At 49.7% G+C, this 20,423-nt stretch overlaps 1 protein-coding gene across 1 annotated transcript; it reads left to right on the top strand.

The window, feature by feature from the left end:
• LOC109523759 (plexin-A4) lies at positions 1–17,367 on the top strand. The gene is made up of 3 exons (XM_019883136.1): positions 1–84; positions 7,348–8,701; positions 16,893–17,367. The coding sequence occupies exons 2-3, from the start codon at positions 7,457–7,459 to the stop codon at positions 17,097–17,099; spliced, it is 1,452 nt and encodes a 483-aa protein (XP_019738695.1). The 5' UTR covers positions 1–84; positions 7,348–7,456; the 3' UTR covers positions 17,100–17,367.
• Positions 17,368–20,423: the final 3,056 nt, after the last annotated feature.

The raw sequence follows: 20,423 nt of genomic DNA on the forward strand, positions 1-20,423 counted from the left end.
GGTTTTTTTTTTTTTTTTTTTTTTTGGACGTGCCTCTCTTGCATCCGCAGTGCGGCTGCGAAGTGACATCTGCAGCGTGTACAGGTAAGCAGGCAGACCTGTCTTGGGCTTGTGGAGGGATGCACCTGCTTCACCCACTCGAGCTGAGGTGATGAACGCGCATGCTTTTTAAAGCACGCTGCATATTTTATCGCCTGCGCTACGGTCGAGGAAGCTTTTTCCAAACAAACCCAGTGAATATGAATTATTCTCTCTGTGTTTGCAAATCGGGCAGCTCGTTTTCACGCACTTCTTGCTTTTCGCAAGGCGATTCACCGGGGAAAGTTAGCCGAGAGGCACCCGGCTCACCCGTTCTAAAATGAAATCACTTTGAAGGGGAATTTTTTTTGTCGTCAAGCCATGCTTTCTGTTTTCGGTTCGGTTCAGACGTGCAAGTGTGTGTGTTCAAAGTATGGCCGGAGGGGTTGCCGCATACGAGCCCGGGAGGAATCGGCGTTGTTCTCACGTAGCCGTAATCCAAAACACAACATGGATTTGTTTACTCTTGATGACACGCTGCGAGAATATTGTTGAAAATATGGCACGTGCAGAGATGGCAACTTCACGAGACACATCCGCAAATTATTGTAATCTGGAATAGGAACGCTTCACTCCCGCACTCTTGTGCGCTCTTTGACGTCAAAACTGGCCCATTAGTGTGCATTACCGCCGTCGAGGTCCCCGGTGAGGGAAGAGGGTAAACATTTGAGTCCCCAAGGAGGAGTTGGATAATCCGATCTGGTCGCGGGCCGGGCAGGAGGCTTTATAAGCGAGTCACTTTTTGACATATGACCTCCACCCTCCCCGTCCGTCAGGCGTGGTGTTATGGTTACGAGGGAGCACGGCCTTGTCAATATCGTGCCTCGCTGATGCTTAATCTCGCTCGGCAAACTTGACGTTTGGTGGCGCTGGGGAGACTCGGCGGAAGCGTTTTGTGTGTGTGTGTGTGTGCGTGTGTGTGTGTGTGTCTGTGTGTGCGAATGAAGTGAGATGAACACGCCGGTGAATGATGAGGCTGTACGGCGGGCATGAATGGTGCGCTCTGTTTGTTCTGCGGCCACGATTTTGGCTTTATCGACAGTGTTTTGCCTCCTGTCACCTTTTTCCGGGCTCCTGATTGGCAATCATGCTCCTTGCGTTCAGGCTTACGGCGCCACCTGTTGCTTCGGGCACAATTTTGATGAGGAAATAAAATATATGTGGGAAGAAAATCAAATACAGTTAAAAAAAAAAAAAAAATCCTGAAGGCAAATAAAATCAAAGATATATTTTTAACCTTAGGAAGAAAAAAAATAATTATTTTTTTAATGTAAATAAATTACTAAATAATGTAGCATTTTTTTTTTTTTGGAATTGAGACCTTTAGTTAGAATATAAAATTAAAAGGTTTGAGCACTCGTCATGTCACTCGACTATGAGCATAGTCGTCTCAGTCGTATTTTAACATTTTTGGAAAAAAAAAATCCAATTGTTAGCAAGCACATGGGCACCCCGCGCCCTTCAAATTGCGATTGATTGACAGATACTTCATTCAAAGCAGGCACATCTCTGTCCACTGATGACCATAATTGCTTACAAGCGAGTCATTTAGCCTCTGTGGATGCTAATGTGGTGGGGCCTGCAAATTGATCCTTGAGGATCTCCGGACAAGAATGGAAATCGATGCCTTCGTAAACACCTTCCTTCTTATCTGTGAGCGCCTTGCTCAACGCTTCCAGGAAGGACCTCTTTAGTCGTTTGTGTCCTGAGGGGAACAAACAAGAAAGACGAACGGGATCGCACAGCAGCATTATGTTTTGAATGTGACATGAGAGATTTAGTGAGGCTTACACTGGGGTTTGCATGCTTTTCACAGCGGTCACCCCCCTTTTTAAGACTTTTGTGATTTTTTTTTCTTCTTCCCTCGCTCTTTTGTTGATAGGATTTGGAAATGTGTGTGAATGCAGTGACTGACTCCGAGCCAGGCCCCGCTACTCCCCCGCCAAGTGCCGGGGAGAAGTTAGTAGCGTTCCTGGAATGAAATGTTTTCATTGCTTGTCGTGTTCTGGCCCGGCTCGTGACGGTTTGATTGCGGCGCGGAAAGCTCGCTCATGTATTTTCCCCACCTTTTCAACGGTGAATTGCGCTTATGGACGCTTGTTTGTTTGCATGTGACATCATCAGCCGCGGAGACTCGTAAATGTATACATTGCTATGCGTTTGTGCTTAGTGTGTGTGTGTGTCACCATTTTGTTTGTTCAGGGGGTAATTTACTCACCCTTGAGTTGTGACACATAACATTCTTTACGTGTCCCCATGGTAACATGCTTTGCCAGCTCTAAACTTCTCGGAAATTGTCCTTGGCCGGTAAGAGAGAAATGATGTGTGGCTGCGTTAATGTTGGATGGCAGTGACTGGAAATGCACCAATGATAAATGATGAGTGTGACAAAGTGCAACTTTTGCACATACTAATGAAGCTCTGACACACTGAAACCCGGAAAACGTACAACACAATAAATAAACGACGCACCACTGCTCATAAAAGCGACTTTGGCACGTGGTTTTCAGTCCTGAGCATATACAATGCTCGTTGTTGTATTTTCATCCGGCATCCAAGTGACTCCGAGCAGAAACATAACTCTCAACTTCTGAATGAGCGTTTCAGCTTTTCCTCCGCTTCCTTTGTGTCCATCTGTTTTGCATTGTCACACGCAGTTCATCCAGCGGAGCTTTGCTTGTGCCGATCCGGGGGCCCCGGCGGCAAATCTGGCAAGGCGCGCTGACTTAGAATATGTTTGTCAGAGCCTTGGCGTGTCTCTGCGGGGCAAAAGCAACAGCGAGGCGATAGAGCCGGGTGGAAAATCAGGGCGCCAAAACACAGGCCGTGACCGCGTGTGAAGCGCCGAAAGTTGGGGTTGGGTGGGGGGGGCTGGGGGACAATTTGCATCCTCTCACTTGTAGCTGTGAAGAACGACAGGCGGGCGGGCTGGCGAGCTGGCTCGGAGAAAGCTTGTCTGATGTGTTTATGCCACGGGCTTTTTGAGGGCTGCGGTTGCACACACGGCGAGAACATCTGAAGGGAGACAAACAAGCGGGGAGGCGAGGCAAAAGGCCCAGTAATGGAGTGTAAACCTGCCTACGCTCACTTTAAACACCTCCCAGCACAGGGGGACGACTTTAGAGGAAATGTATAAATCAAAACTCTTGACTAATAAATCCATTTAATTAAAATGGGGCCTTTGCAATTCCAGGCCGACTGTCAGCTTCCTCCCCTGCTCTTGATTGGACGCTCACAGGCTTGGAAACACAACCGCAAAAGTAGCTCGTATGAAAAACAAACATGGATATAGAACAACATGCACAAGCGCATTTTCTTTATCTTCGCAGAGAGCAGCTCATCGCACCATCATATGGTGCAGTCTGGGCCTTCTTTTTCAAGTTTATACATGTTGCGGCGCCTCCTGATGGCCAAGGCGCATATAAATACTGTATCATCATAGCCATTGAATTGAAGCAAAACTTCCTCAAGTGGGCGTAAATTTTTTCACGCAGGCCCATGTTGGGTTCAATTTTAATGTCATCGAAAATAACTCCTCCTCCTTGCGTCCAGCTGTGCGTCTTTAAGACTCTTGCTCATCAATGCTCTGGATTATAAAGGGGGGGACGCCGTAATCCGGACGCTGCCATCCATCCATCCAGATGTGCTTGAATAAAACCGACCGGATTCACGTTTTTTTTTTTTCGTCCGATAGTTGGCAGCAGACTCTACGACGGAGCGAAATTTTGGCGCGATTGGGCGGTTGAAATTAAATGTTTCGTTCTAATCACCAGCACAAAGCCTTGTAAATTATTCAAGCGTTTTGTGGCTAAGCGCTTAATCCCGGAGGTCAAGTCTTCTCGGGAGCAGAGATTGGCAAATCAGATAGGTCAGTGGCACACGGATTCACATGGAGATGGATGGAAACGTGGCCCAAAAAAAAAAAAAAAAAAGATCGTTTGCGTTGAAAGAGTTAAAAACAGCCTCACTTGACACACATTGTCACCTTCTGAGTAGGGTGCGAGAGAGGTGAAGCGGGGGTAAAACAGGACAAAGTGCAGAAAAAAAACGGGAATAAAACGAGTTGCGTACAAACCTGTTGTCAAGTTCCGTTGACAGCCCCCCCCCCACCTGCCCCCCCTCCGCGTTCCCTCCAAACTTGTCTCGACTCGGTTTCACGGCGATACGATCCTGCGCACAGCTTCCCTCAGGCTTCCTGCGTGTGCGCGTGTGTGTGTGTGTGTGTGTGTGTGTGTGTGTGTGTGTGTCGGCACGTCTGCGCGCCCTCCCGTCGGACACGGCGGCGCATTGTGGCAAGCCGGCTCCAAAAGCGGTGATTCACGACGCCAGTAATCATCTGGCCGCCGTCCATGAAGGTGTTCCGAGCGTTCTCACGCACGGTCTCGGGGCACGGCCCGCTAACACGGAGCTGTGATTACTGTTATTATTTACACCGGGACTCGTTTTTGGATGTGACACTCTCTCGCTTTTATACTTTTATTACACACGCGCACCAGCGTACCCCCAACACCAAATCATCTCCCCTTTGTATCGGGCCAATGTTATTTTGGTCATTTTTCAACTAAAATACACACACAGGACACTTGATTAGTTTGATAATATCCAGTAGAAGAGCGTCTGTAAAAAGGAGCCGTATTTTAACCGCACTTGGAGGAATGATGGAGAGGGTATCGTAACACCAATGAGAGCGTCAGCGATAGATTACAGGGAATTATGCAAGAGCGGCTTTTGGAAAATATTCGCCGCCGCGGCAAGAATACGTTGAACCGGCGTTGTTTTTCGATGCTCCTGAGGGGCTGGAGTTTCATTTCCATTCCTGAATTGGTTTTAATAAGCGAAGGAGGGGCAAATATTACACAGATGGTGAGGAGATGGGCAGATGTCGGCTAAAATCCAGAGGGCCCTCCGGTTGGATCGTTGCCTGGCTGCGCTTCCTTTTTTTTTTTCTTTTTTTCAGAAACATTCCAGGAATGGAAAATTGGATGGATGGGAAGACTTTTTTTGTGCTTGTCTCTCTCTGATATTGTATGATCACTTTTCTGCGGACGAAAAACACGACGTCTGGGCGGGCTATGCCCATTCATGACCTGGACGAAGGAGAAGGAGGCGGACGTTTGATCGAGGGAACGTCATCAAATACCCATCCGTCCGATACATTTTTTTTTTTCTCGTCTTCATGATATCTGTGTTGGATTAGACCCTCCCCACTCCCTCGATCTAGAGTGGGTATCCGGTGACAGTAATCCACGCCGCTAATCCGCGTCTTGATGTAAACGCCCAAGGACGTTGCGGCTCCATCCTCGCCGCCGCCGCCGCCTTCCTCGCCTCCTCCTCCTTCTGCCGCTATCGTCTTCCTGAGAGGAATGAGCGCGCCATCTGTCCAGGGTGTTAGCTTAGCCCCGCGTCAGGCCTGATCGCTCAATCTTGATTTATTTCCGCCTGCGGATGGAAAGGTAGCTAGCGGGATTAGTTCAAGGGTGCGGCTTCGTTTCATTGTTGATGGGCGACGATAAACAGCTGAAGTTCGGGTTGTTGACGGTCCGGGTTGGCGCGTCGGCAGGACAAGTTTTCTCGCGGTTCAAGTTTGCCCAGGCTCGGAAAGCGGGTATCCCAGAGACATCCGGAGCGGATTTTATCGGAATAATTCGCTCACTTTACGAAGCACATTGTAATTGTCGTTGGGTTAAATTAGTGATGTCATCTCAGTTTTTATTCGATCACTGGTGGCATCGACACAGTCATCGTTTTTTTTTTTCCCGCACTCTCGTAATCCCATTCACTTGTTTTGTTCGAACTTTTAAGCAGTTTAACGAAGATGGTATCTTCATTTGCACGTCATCATCTATTTTTTTTTTTTTTTAATGCACTTAAAGACTTGGGTCTTTGAATAGAAATAGATCATTTTGTCAGGCGCTTGCTTTTGAACGCCACCGCCTCCTAATTGTCACGTCTCACCCCGGCCCTCCATTTTCCGCCATCATCTTCGCTAAAGCTAAAAGGAGCACCCTGACAGATCCATAAAAGATTGTCTGAATGCTCTGGGAAATTGGCCAATTTGATCTTTGATTTTTGCTAATGGTTACTCGTTTTTTTTTTTTTTTATTTTATTTTTTTTTTCGGGGTACAGGCAAGACTGAACCTCAAAGATCAATAGCAGAAAACGACTATTGATTACAATGGGGAACAATTTGGAAAAAACAAAACAAAATCTGTCCAGTTCGATTTAAATGCAGATTTCAGACCAAAAATTGGGACGCTGATTCCAAAATTGCAGTTGTTTTTTTTCCGAGCATGTCAAGTTTTTAATCACCACATTTAATCCTAATCAATTCCATTGATTAGCTGTATTAAAACAATCGTCGGAGCTGCTTGGACTCATCTACAGCTACGTGGCAACTTGTTTGTGCAGTCACCATCGAGACCATGCGGTGAGAGGCGCGTGCGGCTCCCACTAGGCCACTCCTATCAATACCGCCAAACGGAAAGATAGCTTAGTCGGAATTAAAGGGAGTGGTGTGATCGAGGAAAAACTGAGATCAGTTTTGGATTCGATCAAAACAGATGTCAGCCCTAACGTAACAAAAATGGCGTCCCGCAGCGTTATCATTTAGAGGGGCTCATCCCAATTCCGTCTCGTGGCCTCTCGAGAGATTTGGGACCAATAACTCGTTACCTCGCCAGGAAATATGTGACACAGGGAAGATCAGTCAGATTTTTATCTGTTGTGCAAAACGTAGGCCGCTGGGGTTTAAACGTGCTTGCCTGGATGCCGCACAGATGAATGCCAACTTGCCGCCGGGGAGACCTAACGAGCGGGTGACACTCACGAGGGAGCGCCGTGTTTACAGGAAGTGCTGTTATTTCCCATGGTAGTCCTCCCTGCCATGCAGAACAGAACGTCATTGTTCGGAGCGAGCCCGTGACATATCGATCGGGCTTATTTCTGCGAGCGCTAGCGTTTTCCGATCCCTAATTATCGCTCCTCTTTGTGCTCGTTTGTAAAAGACAAAGCGAAGGTGCCGCGCAAGTGTGCAGAGTCAGCGGGTGATGCGCCCCCGTTGGGAGGCGGCGGAGGAATCGCCAAAGGTTGCAAATTGCGCATTCTGAGAGGAGAATCAATTAGGCGAGAAGGTGGCACAAGGGGGGTCCGCGCCGAGCCATGTTGATGACCTCCTCTGAGACGAGCCCTTATCTTTCCCGCTTGATCCAAACATCGGTTCTTTTGGCGAAATTTGCGCCGCTTCTGACCGTTTTCTCGTTCCCTTCCAGGTGCATCATGCCCTTCATCTTGAAAGAGGCTTGATCCCGATCGGCCGACAGTAGCGGACTGTGCCTCCCACCGCCCTCCCTGCTCCTCGCGGTCCCCCGAGGCACAGCCATGACGTGCCACACCAGGACACTGACCTGCTTTTTTCTCTGCTGCTTCCTTTCCACGCTGGCGCCGCTCGCGACCTCCAAGACGGCGTTACGGGCGCCGCCGTCGCCCGGCTACGGTTCCCGAGTGATCACGGCGTCTCTCGAGGAGGAAGAGTACGCCTCGTTTCGCGCCGAGAACCCCGAATGGACATTCAACCACTTGGCGGTGGACTATCGCAACGGCAACGTTTACTTGGGAGCGGTCAATCGCATCTATAAACTGTCGCCGGGTTTGGAGGTGCAGGTGTCTCACGAGACCGGCCCGGACGAGGACAACCGCAAGTGCTACCCGCCGCGGATCGTGCAGCCTTGCGGCGAGCCGCTGACGCTCACCAACAACGTCAACAAGATGCTGCTGATGGACTACCGGGAAAACCGGCTGCTGGCGTGCGGCAGCCTCTACCAGGGCATCTGTAAATTGCTGCGCCTGGACGACCTCTTCAAGCTCGGGGAGCCCTTCCACAAAAAGGAACACTACCTGTCCGGGGTCAACGAGAGCGGCTCCGTGTTCGGCGTCATCGTTTCCTACGGCAACGCCTCGCCGGACATGCTGTTCGTGGCCACGGCGGTGGACGGCAAGCCGGAGTACTTCCCCACCATCTCCAGTCGCAAGTTGGCCAGAAATTCCGAGGAGGATGGGATGTTCGCTTACGTCTTCCACGATGAGTTTGTGGCCTCGATGATTAAGATCCCGTCGGACACCTTCACGGTGATACCGGACTTTGACATTTATTACATTTACGGCTTCGCCAGCGGGAGCTTTGTCTACTTCCTGACGCTGCAGCCCGAAATGGGAGGCGGACCCACCGCCGGCTCTTCCTCGGCGGGCCGAGAACAGGTGTACACCTCCAAGATCGTCCGCCTGTGTAAAGCGGACACGGCCTTCAACTCGTACGTGGAGGTGCCCGTCGGGTGCGTCAGCGGCAATGTGGAGTACCGACTTCTGGAGGCGGCCTACCTGTCCAAAGCCGGCGCCAATTTGGCGCGCTCGCTGGACGTCGCGCCGGACGACGACGTCTTGTTCGCCGTCTTCTCCAAGGGCCAGAAAAGGCGACCCCGGCAGGAGTCGCAGGAATCGGCCCTGTGCGTCTTCTCCCTGCGCAACATCAATGAGCGCATCAAGGACAGGCTGCAGTCGTGCTACAAGGGCGAGGGAACGCTCGACCTGGCCTGGCTCAAGGTCAAAGACATCCCCTGCAGCAGTGCGGTGAGTACCGATTTTGAGGCAACCGCGGCTAAGTGTCCCTTAAAACTCATTCACTCCCAAAGACGTTTTGAAACGTCTTTTCAGACTTGGGCCAGAATTGGCTGGTACTGAATGAGTTCAAGACACCGATGCAAACGCTCATCTCATTAACGGGCTGGGATGAAGTATCGCGAGGCGGAACGCTTTGATGAGCCGCGTTTTCTTGGGTGGGTTCGCGCTCCCGTCTCATTATGATGTGATGTTCACGATCCGCTCGGCCTTTTTTTTTTTTTTTTTTGAAACAATGCGGCCCGACGCTCAGCCACATTACCATAATTCCATTCCCTCTCCTGTAACAACACTTTACAAATTCAGTGATTCAGTTCATCATACGCACACACACACACACACACACACACACACACACACACACACACACACAAAGCAAGCAGGGTTAAATTGGGTGCCGAGTGTTTGGACTGCTTTCAAAAGCCCGAGCTTATTTCTTCTTCATCAAATCGAAAGAAAAAATACCCGACCCTGTCATACTAGTTTGCTTTCGAAGCAGTCGATGCTAAATTAACCCTTTCACGCACCAATAATGAGAACTAGATCAAAGGTCCTCGAAATGATTTTGGACGATCTTTAGCATCGACGACCGGGTGTACCTGCTGGTGAGAGCAGACGCCTGCGCTTTACGAAAAAGAAATGAAATCATATTTTTAACGACGTACCGTTCAACAAAAAGACGTCAAGTCATTCCACTTAAAGTTTACAAGTCAGGCGTAAAAAGGCTGAAATAAGATCGCTGCGCGATTTTACACAGTTCCACATTCAGCAGGAGGATCAAGAGCGATCGCCGCAGATCCGACGATTGTCAATAAATGTACCCTGTATGGCTCCCGGTCATGTTTCGGAATTTGTGGCCGTGACCTTCGCCGTCGACAATCTCGGGATTTGAGCCTTGTGCCATCACGGCGTAAATCTGGGAAAGAAGTCTTTGGCTCGGCGCACGTGCCGGACCGCCGTCGTCTGGCCGCTCGAGGGCGGGATAAATCACGCCCGGCAGCGGATGTGTCAGCAGGCAGAGGAAGTGCGCGTGTGTTAGGGCGCACGCCGGGGTTAGCGCCTCGGAACGGTGCCATTTCACCACGCGCCGCCGCGTGAATTAAACCCCGCCGAAGAAGTGGAGGCGGTGGGCGCCGCGGGGGATAAATCACACACCCGCTCATCCGCGATACCGCGCAAAATAAGAAGCTTCATGAAATTTTCATTCAATATTTCACAGCAAAAATATAATAGATGGAGATCACATTCGCTGCTGCGTCCCCATTCCGTGGGGGGGTTTCAATCAAACACGTGTAATGTTTATTGATGGTGTCCCTTGCCGTGTATTAATGCGGGTGTCAAAATAAGTCGACAAAATTAATATTTTTCATCTTGGAGGGTTTTTTTTTTCCGCTTGTTTGTTTGGACTCTGAGATTTTAGCTGATATCAGTCATCCGTATTATGATTTTTATTTTTTGATAGCATAAGTTTCCCCCCCCCATAAAAATCTCAATGACAATTTTGAGATTTACAACTTGTCATGTTTTGCATCCTTGCCACACTTCAATGAAATGTTGCCCCCTAACACAAAGCGTTGAAGTCACCGGTGTCTCAGTCTGAACATTTGCGTGCAAAAGAAGTCGCTAGATGAGACAAAAAGTGACGCATCTAGACTGGGTGGTAAAAAAATACATCTTTTTACAAAAGCGAGAACATTGTGATTTTGTCACATTTAATTGATTCAATTTGCACGGGCCAGCATCGAAGTGATCCAACACGATCCCGGGTTTGGTCCTCGGGCCAGCGGGCCGCCGGCGATGTCGGACCCCGCTTCTTGCAGCGGTATTCAGGCTTTGCCAGGTCTGCTTCCTGCTTTTCACACAAAGTCCAGTCGGAAGCCGAGATTGTTTGAAGGTTCGCAGCGACACAGATGGTAAAACGTCTTTGATCAAAGACTTTTTCCAATGACGAAGCCACATCAAATTAGTGCCAAGAACGAAAGCCCGGGAAATGCAAATCGACTTGTAAACACCGTCGCCCCAAACATTAAAAGCAATCTGCATAAAAAATGTTTTAACAGCCGTCCTGCCCATCAAGTCTTTAAAGCAACACCCGCGGCTCCTCAATAAATCCTCCCCAGCCATCTGACGGCGGCGGGGTACGTTTTTGATTAGTTCGCAGCCTCCCGATTAGATGGCGCGAGTCTATTAACGCCCGAATGTCCACAGTATTTACCTTGATTAAATTCCGACGCGGGGAGTTGATGGGTCAGTCGTAAAAAAAAAAAAAAATGTGGCATAGACCCCCCCAGATCACAGTACTCAGAAGATGAGAGCATTATGAAATGAATAGATGGCGTCGTTTCATCGCATTAACATTCCAGCGGTGACATGATGACCTCGAGGCAATCCCGATATTTCATCGCTAACACGTTAGCGTCACTTGATGGCGCTACGATTTCCGCTTGTTTGTTTGGACTCTGAGATTTTAGCTGATATCAGTCATCCGTATTATGATTTTTATTTTTTGATAGCATAAGTTTCCCCCCCCCATAAAAATCTCAATGACAATTTTGAGATTTACAACTTGTCATGTTTTGCATCCTTGCCACACTTCAATGAAATGTTGCCCCCTAACACAAAGCGTTGAAGTCACCGGTGTCTCAGTCTGAACATTTGCGTGCAAAAGAAGTCGCTAGATGAGACAAAAAGTGACGCATCTAGACTGGGTGGTAAAAAAATACATCTTTTTACAAAAGCGAGAACATTGTGATTTTGTCACATTTAATTGATTCAATTTGCACGGGCCAGCATCGAAGTGATCCAACACGATCCCGGGTTTGGTCCTCGGGCCAGCGGGCCGCCGGCGATGTCGGACCCCGCTTCTTGCAGCGGTATTCAGGCTTTGCCAGGTCTGCTTCCTGCTTTTCACACAAAGTCCAGTCGGAAGCCGAGATTGTTTGAAGGTTCGCAGCGACACAGATGGTAAAACGTCTTTGATCAAAGACTTTTTCCAATGACGAAGCCACATCAAATTAGTGCCAAGAACGAAAGCCCGGGAAATGCAAATCGACTTGTAAACACCGTCGCCCCAAACATTAAAAGCAATCTGCATAAAAAATGTTTTAACAGCCGTCCTGCCCATCAAGTCTTTAAAGCAACACCCGCGGCTCCTCAATAAATCCTCCCCAGCCATCTGACGGCGGCGGGGTACGTTTTTGATTAGTTCGCAGCCTCCCGATTAGATGGCGCGAGTCTATTAACGCCCGAATGTCCACAGTATTTACCTTGATTAAATTCCGACGCGGGGAGTTGATGGGTCAGTCGTAAAAAAAAAAAAAAATGTGGCATAGACCCCCCCAGATCACAGTACTCAGAAGATGAGAGCATTATGAAATGAATAGATGGCGTCGTTTCATCGCATTAACATTCCAGCGGTGACATGATGACCTCGAGGCAATCCCGATATTTCATCGCTAACACGTTAGCGTCACTTGATGGCGCTACGATTTCGAAAATCCAAGCATGCTACTTAACATACACTTACGCCATCCGTCATGTGCGACACTGCGACGAATTACATTACCGTGGTAATTTTTTTTTTTTTGGTCTTCAATTAGATGTGGGAAAAGCCCGCAGCCTCATTATTGAATATTCCCGACGGACAGATGGGGAGCGCGGTTTATCTCCAGGAGTCACCTCCTTTGGACAAATGCCATGTTTCATCGATGTCATTTATTTATTTATTTTTGTTATTGAGCAGACAGTTGCTTTTACAGGGAAAAAAAAAATCAGTCATACGATCTCAAATCGGACTTCACGTCGCGTTTCGATTCGGCCGATATTTAATCCAGCGACGAACGATGTTGCCTCGTCCAAACTGCCAGATTGTTCTAGAGGATTGCAGTGATTGGATAATGTTCGCAGCATGAAGTAATCCTCCATCGGATTAACAATGAAGCCATTCTTCCTCCCGTGATTATTCTTTATTATTATTTTTTTTTAAAGCAGTGCTGAGCTTTAGATCAGATAATGAAAAAGAAGCGCTTTGACTGACTTTGCGACCGCTTTCCGCCCCCCCCCCCCTCCCCCCCGGGGGAATAAATCAGCGCATCCTCCTTTGCTTTCCATAATCTGCTCAGAGAGCGAGGAAGCGGGAGATGATGGGAAAGGGCGACGCTCGCCTTCCAAAATGGCCGCCACGCTTGGCCGAGCCACATAATGCACAGTCGGAGTCTGCGGAAGGGCCCTCGTCCATAGATCATCGGCCAAGTGGCATGTGTGACCTATAAAAGCAGCCCCCTTGCGCTTTACACGTTCGCTCGGTCAGCAGAAAAAAAAAAAAAAAAAAAACAACAACAAAAGCGTGGGAGGTCAATAAATTTCCATCCACTCAAATTTTGAATTTTGCCGACTGGGGCTTGGACGATAGACTTGCCGTTTTTGTCTGATGAGTCAGTCTCGGCCACATCCACAGGAAGTGAAAGGCAAGTTCATTCATTAAGACCATCCAGACTGCCCCCCCCCCCCCCCCCCCCCCCCCCTCGATCCCACTCCATATCCATCCATCCACATATCCGCTATCCGGCTCGCTGGCCGATCCGGCCGGCTCGCTAATTAAATCTCCATACATGATACCACTTGCTAAAGGTCAGTATTCATCACAATATCATTATTTTGCGATTAAGCAAACGCTGTCTGGCCGGCCGGGCCCCATCCGAGGAACGTTAGCGCGCGTGCCTTATTTCGGGGATTCGGGAACGCGCGCCGCGAAATAGGAAGGAAAATATCACACGTTGCCGCGCAGCTTTCATTTTTTTTTTTCGCGGCCCGATTCTCAGCGCTGTTTATTCTGAATTAGCACCCTGTCGCTGCCCCCTTTGAAACACTGAATGGACACGATTGGGGGGGGGGAAAAAAAGCAGAATCACCGCCCCCCCACTCCCTAAATTTCAGCCTTTGCGATTTGAAAAGTGCTTTGTACCACATGACAATGTCGGCGATGACTTCGCCAAATTCTCCAGCCTTCGTATTATGGATGTATCATATAATTACAATGAGCGCGGCTAATCCTTTTTAGTCGGGACATAGTTCCGCCGATCATCCTGACAGGTCAGCAATTTGCCGTCGACGAATGCTGTATTATGCAATTATATACTTTAACAGGCGCTACTTTTTTTTTTTTCGATTGGGGGTGGGAACGGGCGCGCAACCGGCTCGGCTTGCTATTAATGTGGAATCATCACATTAGAGCACGGTCGTCATCCAAATTTGTAGGGGGGGTGGGGGGGGCAGTACAAGAAAATGGACTCTTCGGAGCCCGTAAGAGCGGAGAGGCGACATGAAATGAAATTTCTTTCGCGGTTGAATATGTGTCATTAACTCTGTGAACCGGCAGCCAACGGAACGGGGGCCCTTCGTCACCGCGCCAGCCCCAGATTAGGCTATACATCAGAGAGCGTTGGAGAGCGGATCTCTTTCAGTCACCGCTAATCGCTTTTTCGCATGGGCCCTTTCTCTTTCTCGCAGCTCGGCGTGTGTGTATATATAAATATATATATCTGCTGATTTCCCCCCACCCCCACGCCGCCCCCCATCCCTCCCGCCCCTCGCCCATGCGGTCCAGGATCTCGCTCGCTTTGTGCGTGGCGCTGGCAGGCGCACACAAGCCGAAAGATGGATACGGCCCGCGAGTGACCTGATTCTGCCTCGGCTTCTGGCCACGGTCCAAAAATAGGAAACTACGCTCTGGCGTCGCCGCCTCTTGTGTGTCACGAGTGACTCGGCTTTGCCTTTGCTTGTTCTTGGGGCTCGTTCCTGGCAGTCTGAATTGAATTCAGGTTCCGTTTTTGATCGGTCCATTCATCAAGTCGATCAAACTGCCAAGCTAGTTTTGGGGGGTTTTAGCCATTCATTCATCTGTTCATGTTTTAAGCTACCAAAAGTATTTTGGGGGGTTCCAGGTTCCACCCTGAGTCTGATTCAGCTCTCGTTCCATCCGACCATCCCTCCGTCCACAACCTACAATCAGGGGTGTCAAACTCATTTTTGTCGCGGGCCGCTTTTGAGTTACGTCTTCCCTCGGAGTGAAACCACAAAAATGTTTCGGCGCATTATTACTCGTAAGGGTAACAAACTTCTTGATAAACGTCATTTATGATAATTTGACGGTTAATTTTTTGCAAGGATCATGCAAGTTGACACACGGGATTTTCTTTCAGTGGGCCACGTAAAATGATGTGGCGGGCCGGATTTGGTGCCCGGGCCTTGAGTTTGACACCTGTGACCTACATCAACCTACCTGCCTAATTTTGGGGGATTTCGGTTTTATCCTTGATCCAACGTATCTCTATTTTCAGCCATCCACCCATCTGTCCGTTAAGTCAATCAACCAAGCACAAAAGAGGGCGGGGCTACGGAACGGTGATCAAACAAACGGGCCGCGTAGTAACAATATGTGAGTTTGACGTATTGGTTGGCGCAATGCATCCGTCTTCAGGGAGTGATCCGTCACGGGCGGGCAAGAAATGTTACTTGATCATTTCCATAACACATCCGTGTTTTTCAAAGGCGCCAGTCACATCAGCATCTTATTAGCGCCGCCTAGATATTATTTGCCATTGTGACCCGGGGCGTCTGTAGCGCCGCGAGTACCAATGTCATGTTCCGGCGGCGGCGGCGACGGCGGCATAATGAAAACGTGTCTGCTTCCTGACAGACAGAAAAGTATATTTCACCAGATTGCAGCAGGCGCGCTCACGAAAACGCACTCGACGAGATGGCAGATGTGATTGGCAAGCGGCTGGAGTAATACGGCGAATAACACGGTGCGCGAGGTTGGGCGGGGGGGAGTGATGAAAACGCACGTTTAGCACCCGCGCGCACACAAATGTGCGCCGACACCGATAATGTCAAGTGATTTATTTTGGATTATCAAAAGCACTTTTGCAGGCTCGGAATCAGATAATTGCTCTTGACAGCAGTGTCTGCGTTTTTTTATTTTTTTGTTATTCTCTGAGGAAGCATTTTAATAATGAAGGCGGCGACAAAGTTTTCTCTCTGCTCGAGCCGGTTTGCCTTTAAATGGCTCGCAGGAGAGTCGCGAGTTTTGTACCGAATCGCCTTGGCGTTGTTCGCTGTCTGTGGCAATCGTCAATTTTGATCGGCGGTTAGTGATGATCATCTTGTTGTGTTTTTTTTTTTTATTAGTCTTTCGGCATGGAAAAAAAAACAGTCGAGTCCATTGCAGTGGACAACTGTGACATCAACACTGATTGACGTAAGCGAAAACAACATCGTAACCGCTGTCCCCGAAAGGGTTAATCCAGCAGCATCCCGACCTTTGACCCCTTTCCCGCTTTGCGTTTCAAGCTAATGAACACTTTGTTTTTTTTTGTTTGTTTTTTTTTTAGTCAGGGCAATAATTAATGTTTGTCCTTCCGAGTGCCAAGTTCTATTCCGGATAATGGACTTTGTGCGATCACCGGACCATAACTCAAGCCTTCCTTCTATCTCGACTTTTTGGAATGAATGCAAAAGGTGTCATCACCTGCCGAGTCTTCCCCGGCATTCAATCACACGGCGAAGCTATTCGTCACACCGTGCCGCTCGCCTCCTCAAAAAAAAAAAAAAAGTGTTTTCAAATCCGACCCCGCACCCAAGCGGAATAATGACCTGTCCCCAACGCCATTATTCTCTTATCAAAGCCCATACGTCATTCTTCCCCACCCAGAGTCGCGACTGACATCAATATTGTCTGGCGGGCAGGGCGGACCGCCGCACGTGAAACGAGAAATGGGCCTCGGACCGGTTTTTGCCATCGCCGAGATGGCTGCTGGGAGTACATCAACGGGTTGCGGGGATTGGCTTGAAAGCGTCACGATGCTTTTGCCTCGGTTGCCATTTTGAAATCTGACGGCGGGAAATCGCGCCCGACAGCTCGGCCTCGGGCACGATTACGGCCAGACGGCGGTCTTCGTGGATCTCATCCCCCTCGCGCTCGTTTTTCATACGGGGGGGGTGGGGGTCTCCGGGACTTGGAATGGGAATGTGCCACATGCTGCTTCACCATGCGAATATGATCTGATCACATGTCACGGTAACTATTTAAAAAAGGATGTCAATCATTTTCATCGCTGTCGATCTCGCCCCCTCCCCCCTGCAGCTCCTGACCATCGACGACGACTTCTGCGGCCTGGACATGAACGCGCCGCTCGGCGTTTCGGAGATGGTGCGCGGCAAGCCGCTCTTCTCCGACGCCAGCGACAAGATGACCTCCGTCGTGGCCTACGTCTACAAGAACCACTCGCTGGTCTTCGTGGGCACCAAGAGCGGCCGCGTCAAGAAGGTAAGCTGCGGAATCGCCGCGTAAAGGTTCTAAAAATCGGGTGCGCCGCGAGGAAGGAGCGTTGTCGTGAGGTAGATTGACTTTCGGGCAAAGTCGCTGAGTCGGCTGTATTTGCGCGGGGGCGTGCGTGTGCATGCGTGCGATGAATTTGAGTTGTGAGGAAGCGGAGGTGTGATCAGGAGAGCCCCCGAGGGGGGGATTTGATTCCTGCAGCCAAACCTATCTGGTGTCTCTCTACATCCTCCTTGTCCATTACGCACCCACACACACACACACACACACACACACACACACACACACACACACACACACACACACACACACACACGCTTCCTGTGCATCCTCTGCATCATAACTCTACTTTTTCTCCACTTTTGGACTTCAATCCCAATTTCCCCCCCACCCCATGGGAGGGGGGGGAGGGGCGGAAATGGGAGCCCACGTCAGCATGTTGCAGAAGTTGCTCGACAGCACACATCAGCATGTTGCAAAAAACCGATTGGACTTCTTATCTGTTTCTTCAGGCGCATTTGAGTTCAAATGCAGTTTCTTGACTTTGTATCCACGGAACTAAGGAAGGAATTTGACGGTCCTTGAAAAGCAAACTGGGGGCTTTTTGTACCATGTCGGTGGACCACGCCGCACAACTGTACGACAGCCCCCTGGCCAAACATGATTTGTTAAGCGAAACATGACTGGGATAAGCCAGATTTGCGCCTGTTGCGGCTTGTGCCATGGGCGGCAACCCCCCATGACCTCTCGGCCCTTCCCGGGGCTAACGGGATGACGCTCCGCTTCAAGGTTGTGATTGGCGGCCGCTAGCTTGCGTAACCTCTTGATGTACGGCCGCGGCTGTGACTAACTCCGGGCCGGCGAGCCTCGCGGACCCCCGCGAGAAAACTCGTCTTACAAGCGAGGGAAGGTTGAGCTGGAGGACAGACGCCCGTGTCTTGAAGATTTGCGGCGACGAGAAGTGAACCGGAGAAATACGAGCGAGCGCTGCCAAAACACACACACACACACACACACACACACACACACACACACACACACACACGGTGATTTTGACACTGTTTGTTATGCTTGATTACCGGCCCCTTCCTGTGTTTGTTTTGCTGCTTTTATTGCGCGCGCGGGGCCCCCGAGCGGCTCGGGCCGACGCTCTTTCTCGTAATAACCATCGCGCTGCGGAGCAACTATGTAATCATATTTTATACCTGCTGCTCACGTATGATAATGAGCGGCAAATTTAGTGTCCGCGGGTAATGAAAGCGTCGGCGGCTGTGAACGCTGCCTCGCTTAGAAATACGGTCGGCCCGCAGTTACGCTTTTCGCCGGCCACGCGTTTTTTTTTTTTTCTTTTTCTGGGACGCTAATTGTCAATTTGATGTGAAATTTGGTTGTTTGGCCCGTTCCCGTCAGCTCGCGCCCATACGGCGGACATGTGGAACAGACGGTGATCGATATGCCGCCCGTCGCAAGCGCACGCAGCTCCATTATGAGCCAGTGGATGCCCTCGCACGCGCGCCGGGCTCCTCCCCGGTCGTTAAAGTGTATACCATTAGATGACATCACGGGCAATAAAAGACAACAGCATAACAATAAAAGGTCCGAGTCTGGGTCCACCTCCTTTATCAGTGACTTTATAAGCCCCCCACCCACCCCACCCCAGCTTCCCCCTCCTGAGTAATGGATGTTGATTTATATACACTCGCCCACTGCAACTTGTTCCATCAATAAGGCCCCCTCCCCTCCCCCCCGGCCACCCTGCCACTTTCCCTCGGTCATTTTTTTTTTTTGGGGGGTGGGGGGCTTTTAACTGTTATTTATGGTGCTGTGAACGACACATCAGTCTGAATAAAAATAAGCGCGACGGTAAAATAGAGTGGCTGGACCTTAATGGATCCAGCTCTCTTTGATGACATCATGGGGGGGTTGGGGGGGGGCGTTAGCGAATTAAATTCGGTGCCGCTCGTGAGATGTTTCTGTTTGACAAGTTGGAAGAATATTTTTGCTCGGCCCGCCATTGTGACATGATAATCATAATAATCTCGACAAAAAAGGTCAAAGGTGAAGAGAAAGCTCATTTTTGAAGAGAAGCGCTAATGTTGTCTTACGTCAACCGGATCCGAGCCTTTTCGCCTGATTGGTAACATCACCCGGTGTACATCCTTGTCAGGTGTTAATGGCGTTTTTGTCATAAATCCAACCCCCACCCCCCACCCTCAAAAATCAAATGCTTTCCAGCCAAATAGCACTAATAAATAAACACGAGGCTTTGCCAAGGTTGGATCGATGCGGGTCGCACAATTGGATTCAATCCATTGTGGATTTAATGATCATCTTCATGCAAAAAAAAAAAAAAAGAAAGAAAGACGTCATCTTAGGAATGACTCACTTTTTAAAATAACTTAGAAATCACTTGTGATTTGCCGTTTAGTTGATGGCAGGAGAGAAAGACGTGAGAGAAAATTCCGGAAAAGCTCAGTTCCCGAATCGAAAGTAGCGTTTCGGGAGTTACGCTTTGAAGAAGCCGGCGCCAACGTTTCCTCGCTTTTTTTTTTTTTTTTTTTGCTTTCATGGTCGACCAACTTTAAATTGGTTCCCACTCGAAAAGGAGACACTTGATCCAAACTCATTCCGACGCCCGCGTACAAGAGGGACCCTCAGAAATCGTCTCACCTGAGTCTTTCCATGCATCTCCTGATTGAAACGGTAAACTATACGATATGCTTGAGCCCGTGCTTCCTTTTAAATTTCCCACCCCGTCTTTCTCGGTCGCTCCGCGGCCGAGCGGGATTGCCGTAAGAGTTCTTTTGAAGGCCGCCTCCTGCCATATGGCGTCCGTCGGCTTCGACCCCGAGATGGAGATGAAAGGCTCCCTTGTTGGGGGTCCGGTTGAAAGCCGTCGCTCACAGGTCAGTGGTCAAGGGGAAATCCCCTAACCCCGCCTCACCCCGCAGGAGTCGGGTTAGCGTATGGACATTTGCTCATTAGCATGGATTGAAACCAGAGCGGAGACCGAAGGCCGCCCGCCGAGGTGGTAATGCAGCTCCCCCTCTGCATCTCCCGACGGTGGGGGACGTCATTGGCGCCGGACGCAATGAAGCTAGCTAACCTTGAACCTGACACGAGCGCGGCGCGGCGTGCGGAGGATGTCGGCTCGGACAAGCACCAAACAAGCCCCGCCGGAGGCTAAAGCTAACCTTGAACCTGACACGAGCGCAGCGTGCGGAGGATGTCGACTCGGACAAGCACCAAACAAGCCCCGCCGGAGGCTACGCGTGCAAAGTCGGAAGGCCGAATCTTTCATTTGTCAGCCTCGGGTCCAACGCTGAGCACCGACCG

This window comes from Hippocampus comes, unplaced genomic scaffold (genome assembly GCF_001891065.2).
Source record: "Hippocampus comes isolate QL1 unplaced genomic scaffold, H_comes_QL1_v1.1 scaffold38, whole genome shotgun sequence".
Classification (NCBI taxonomy): Eukaryota; Metazoa; Chordata; class Actinopteri; order Syngnathiformes; family Syngnathidae; genus Hippocampus; species Hippocampus comes.

Excerpts from the sequence above, each read along its gene's own strand:
- LOC109523759 (XM_019883136.1), top strand. The coding sequence starts at position 7,457 with ATGACGTGCCACACCAGGACACTGACCTGCTTTTTTCTCTGCTGCTTC. Across the intron at positions 8,702-16,892 it reads ACATCCCCTGCAGCAGTGCG|CTCCTGACCATCGACGACGA; the intron begins GTGAGTACCGAT and ends TCCCCCCTGCAG.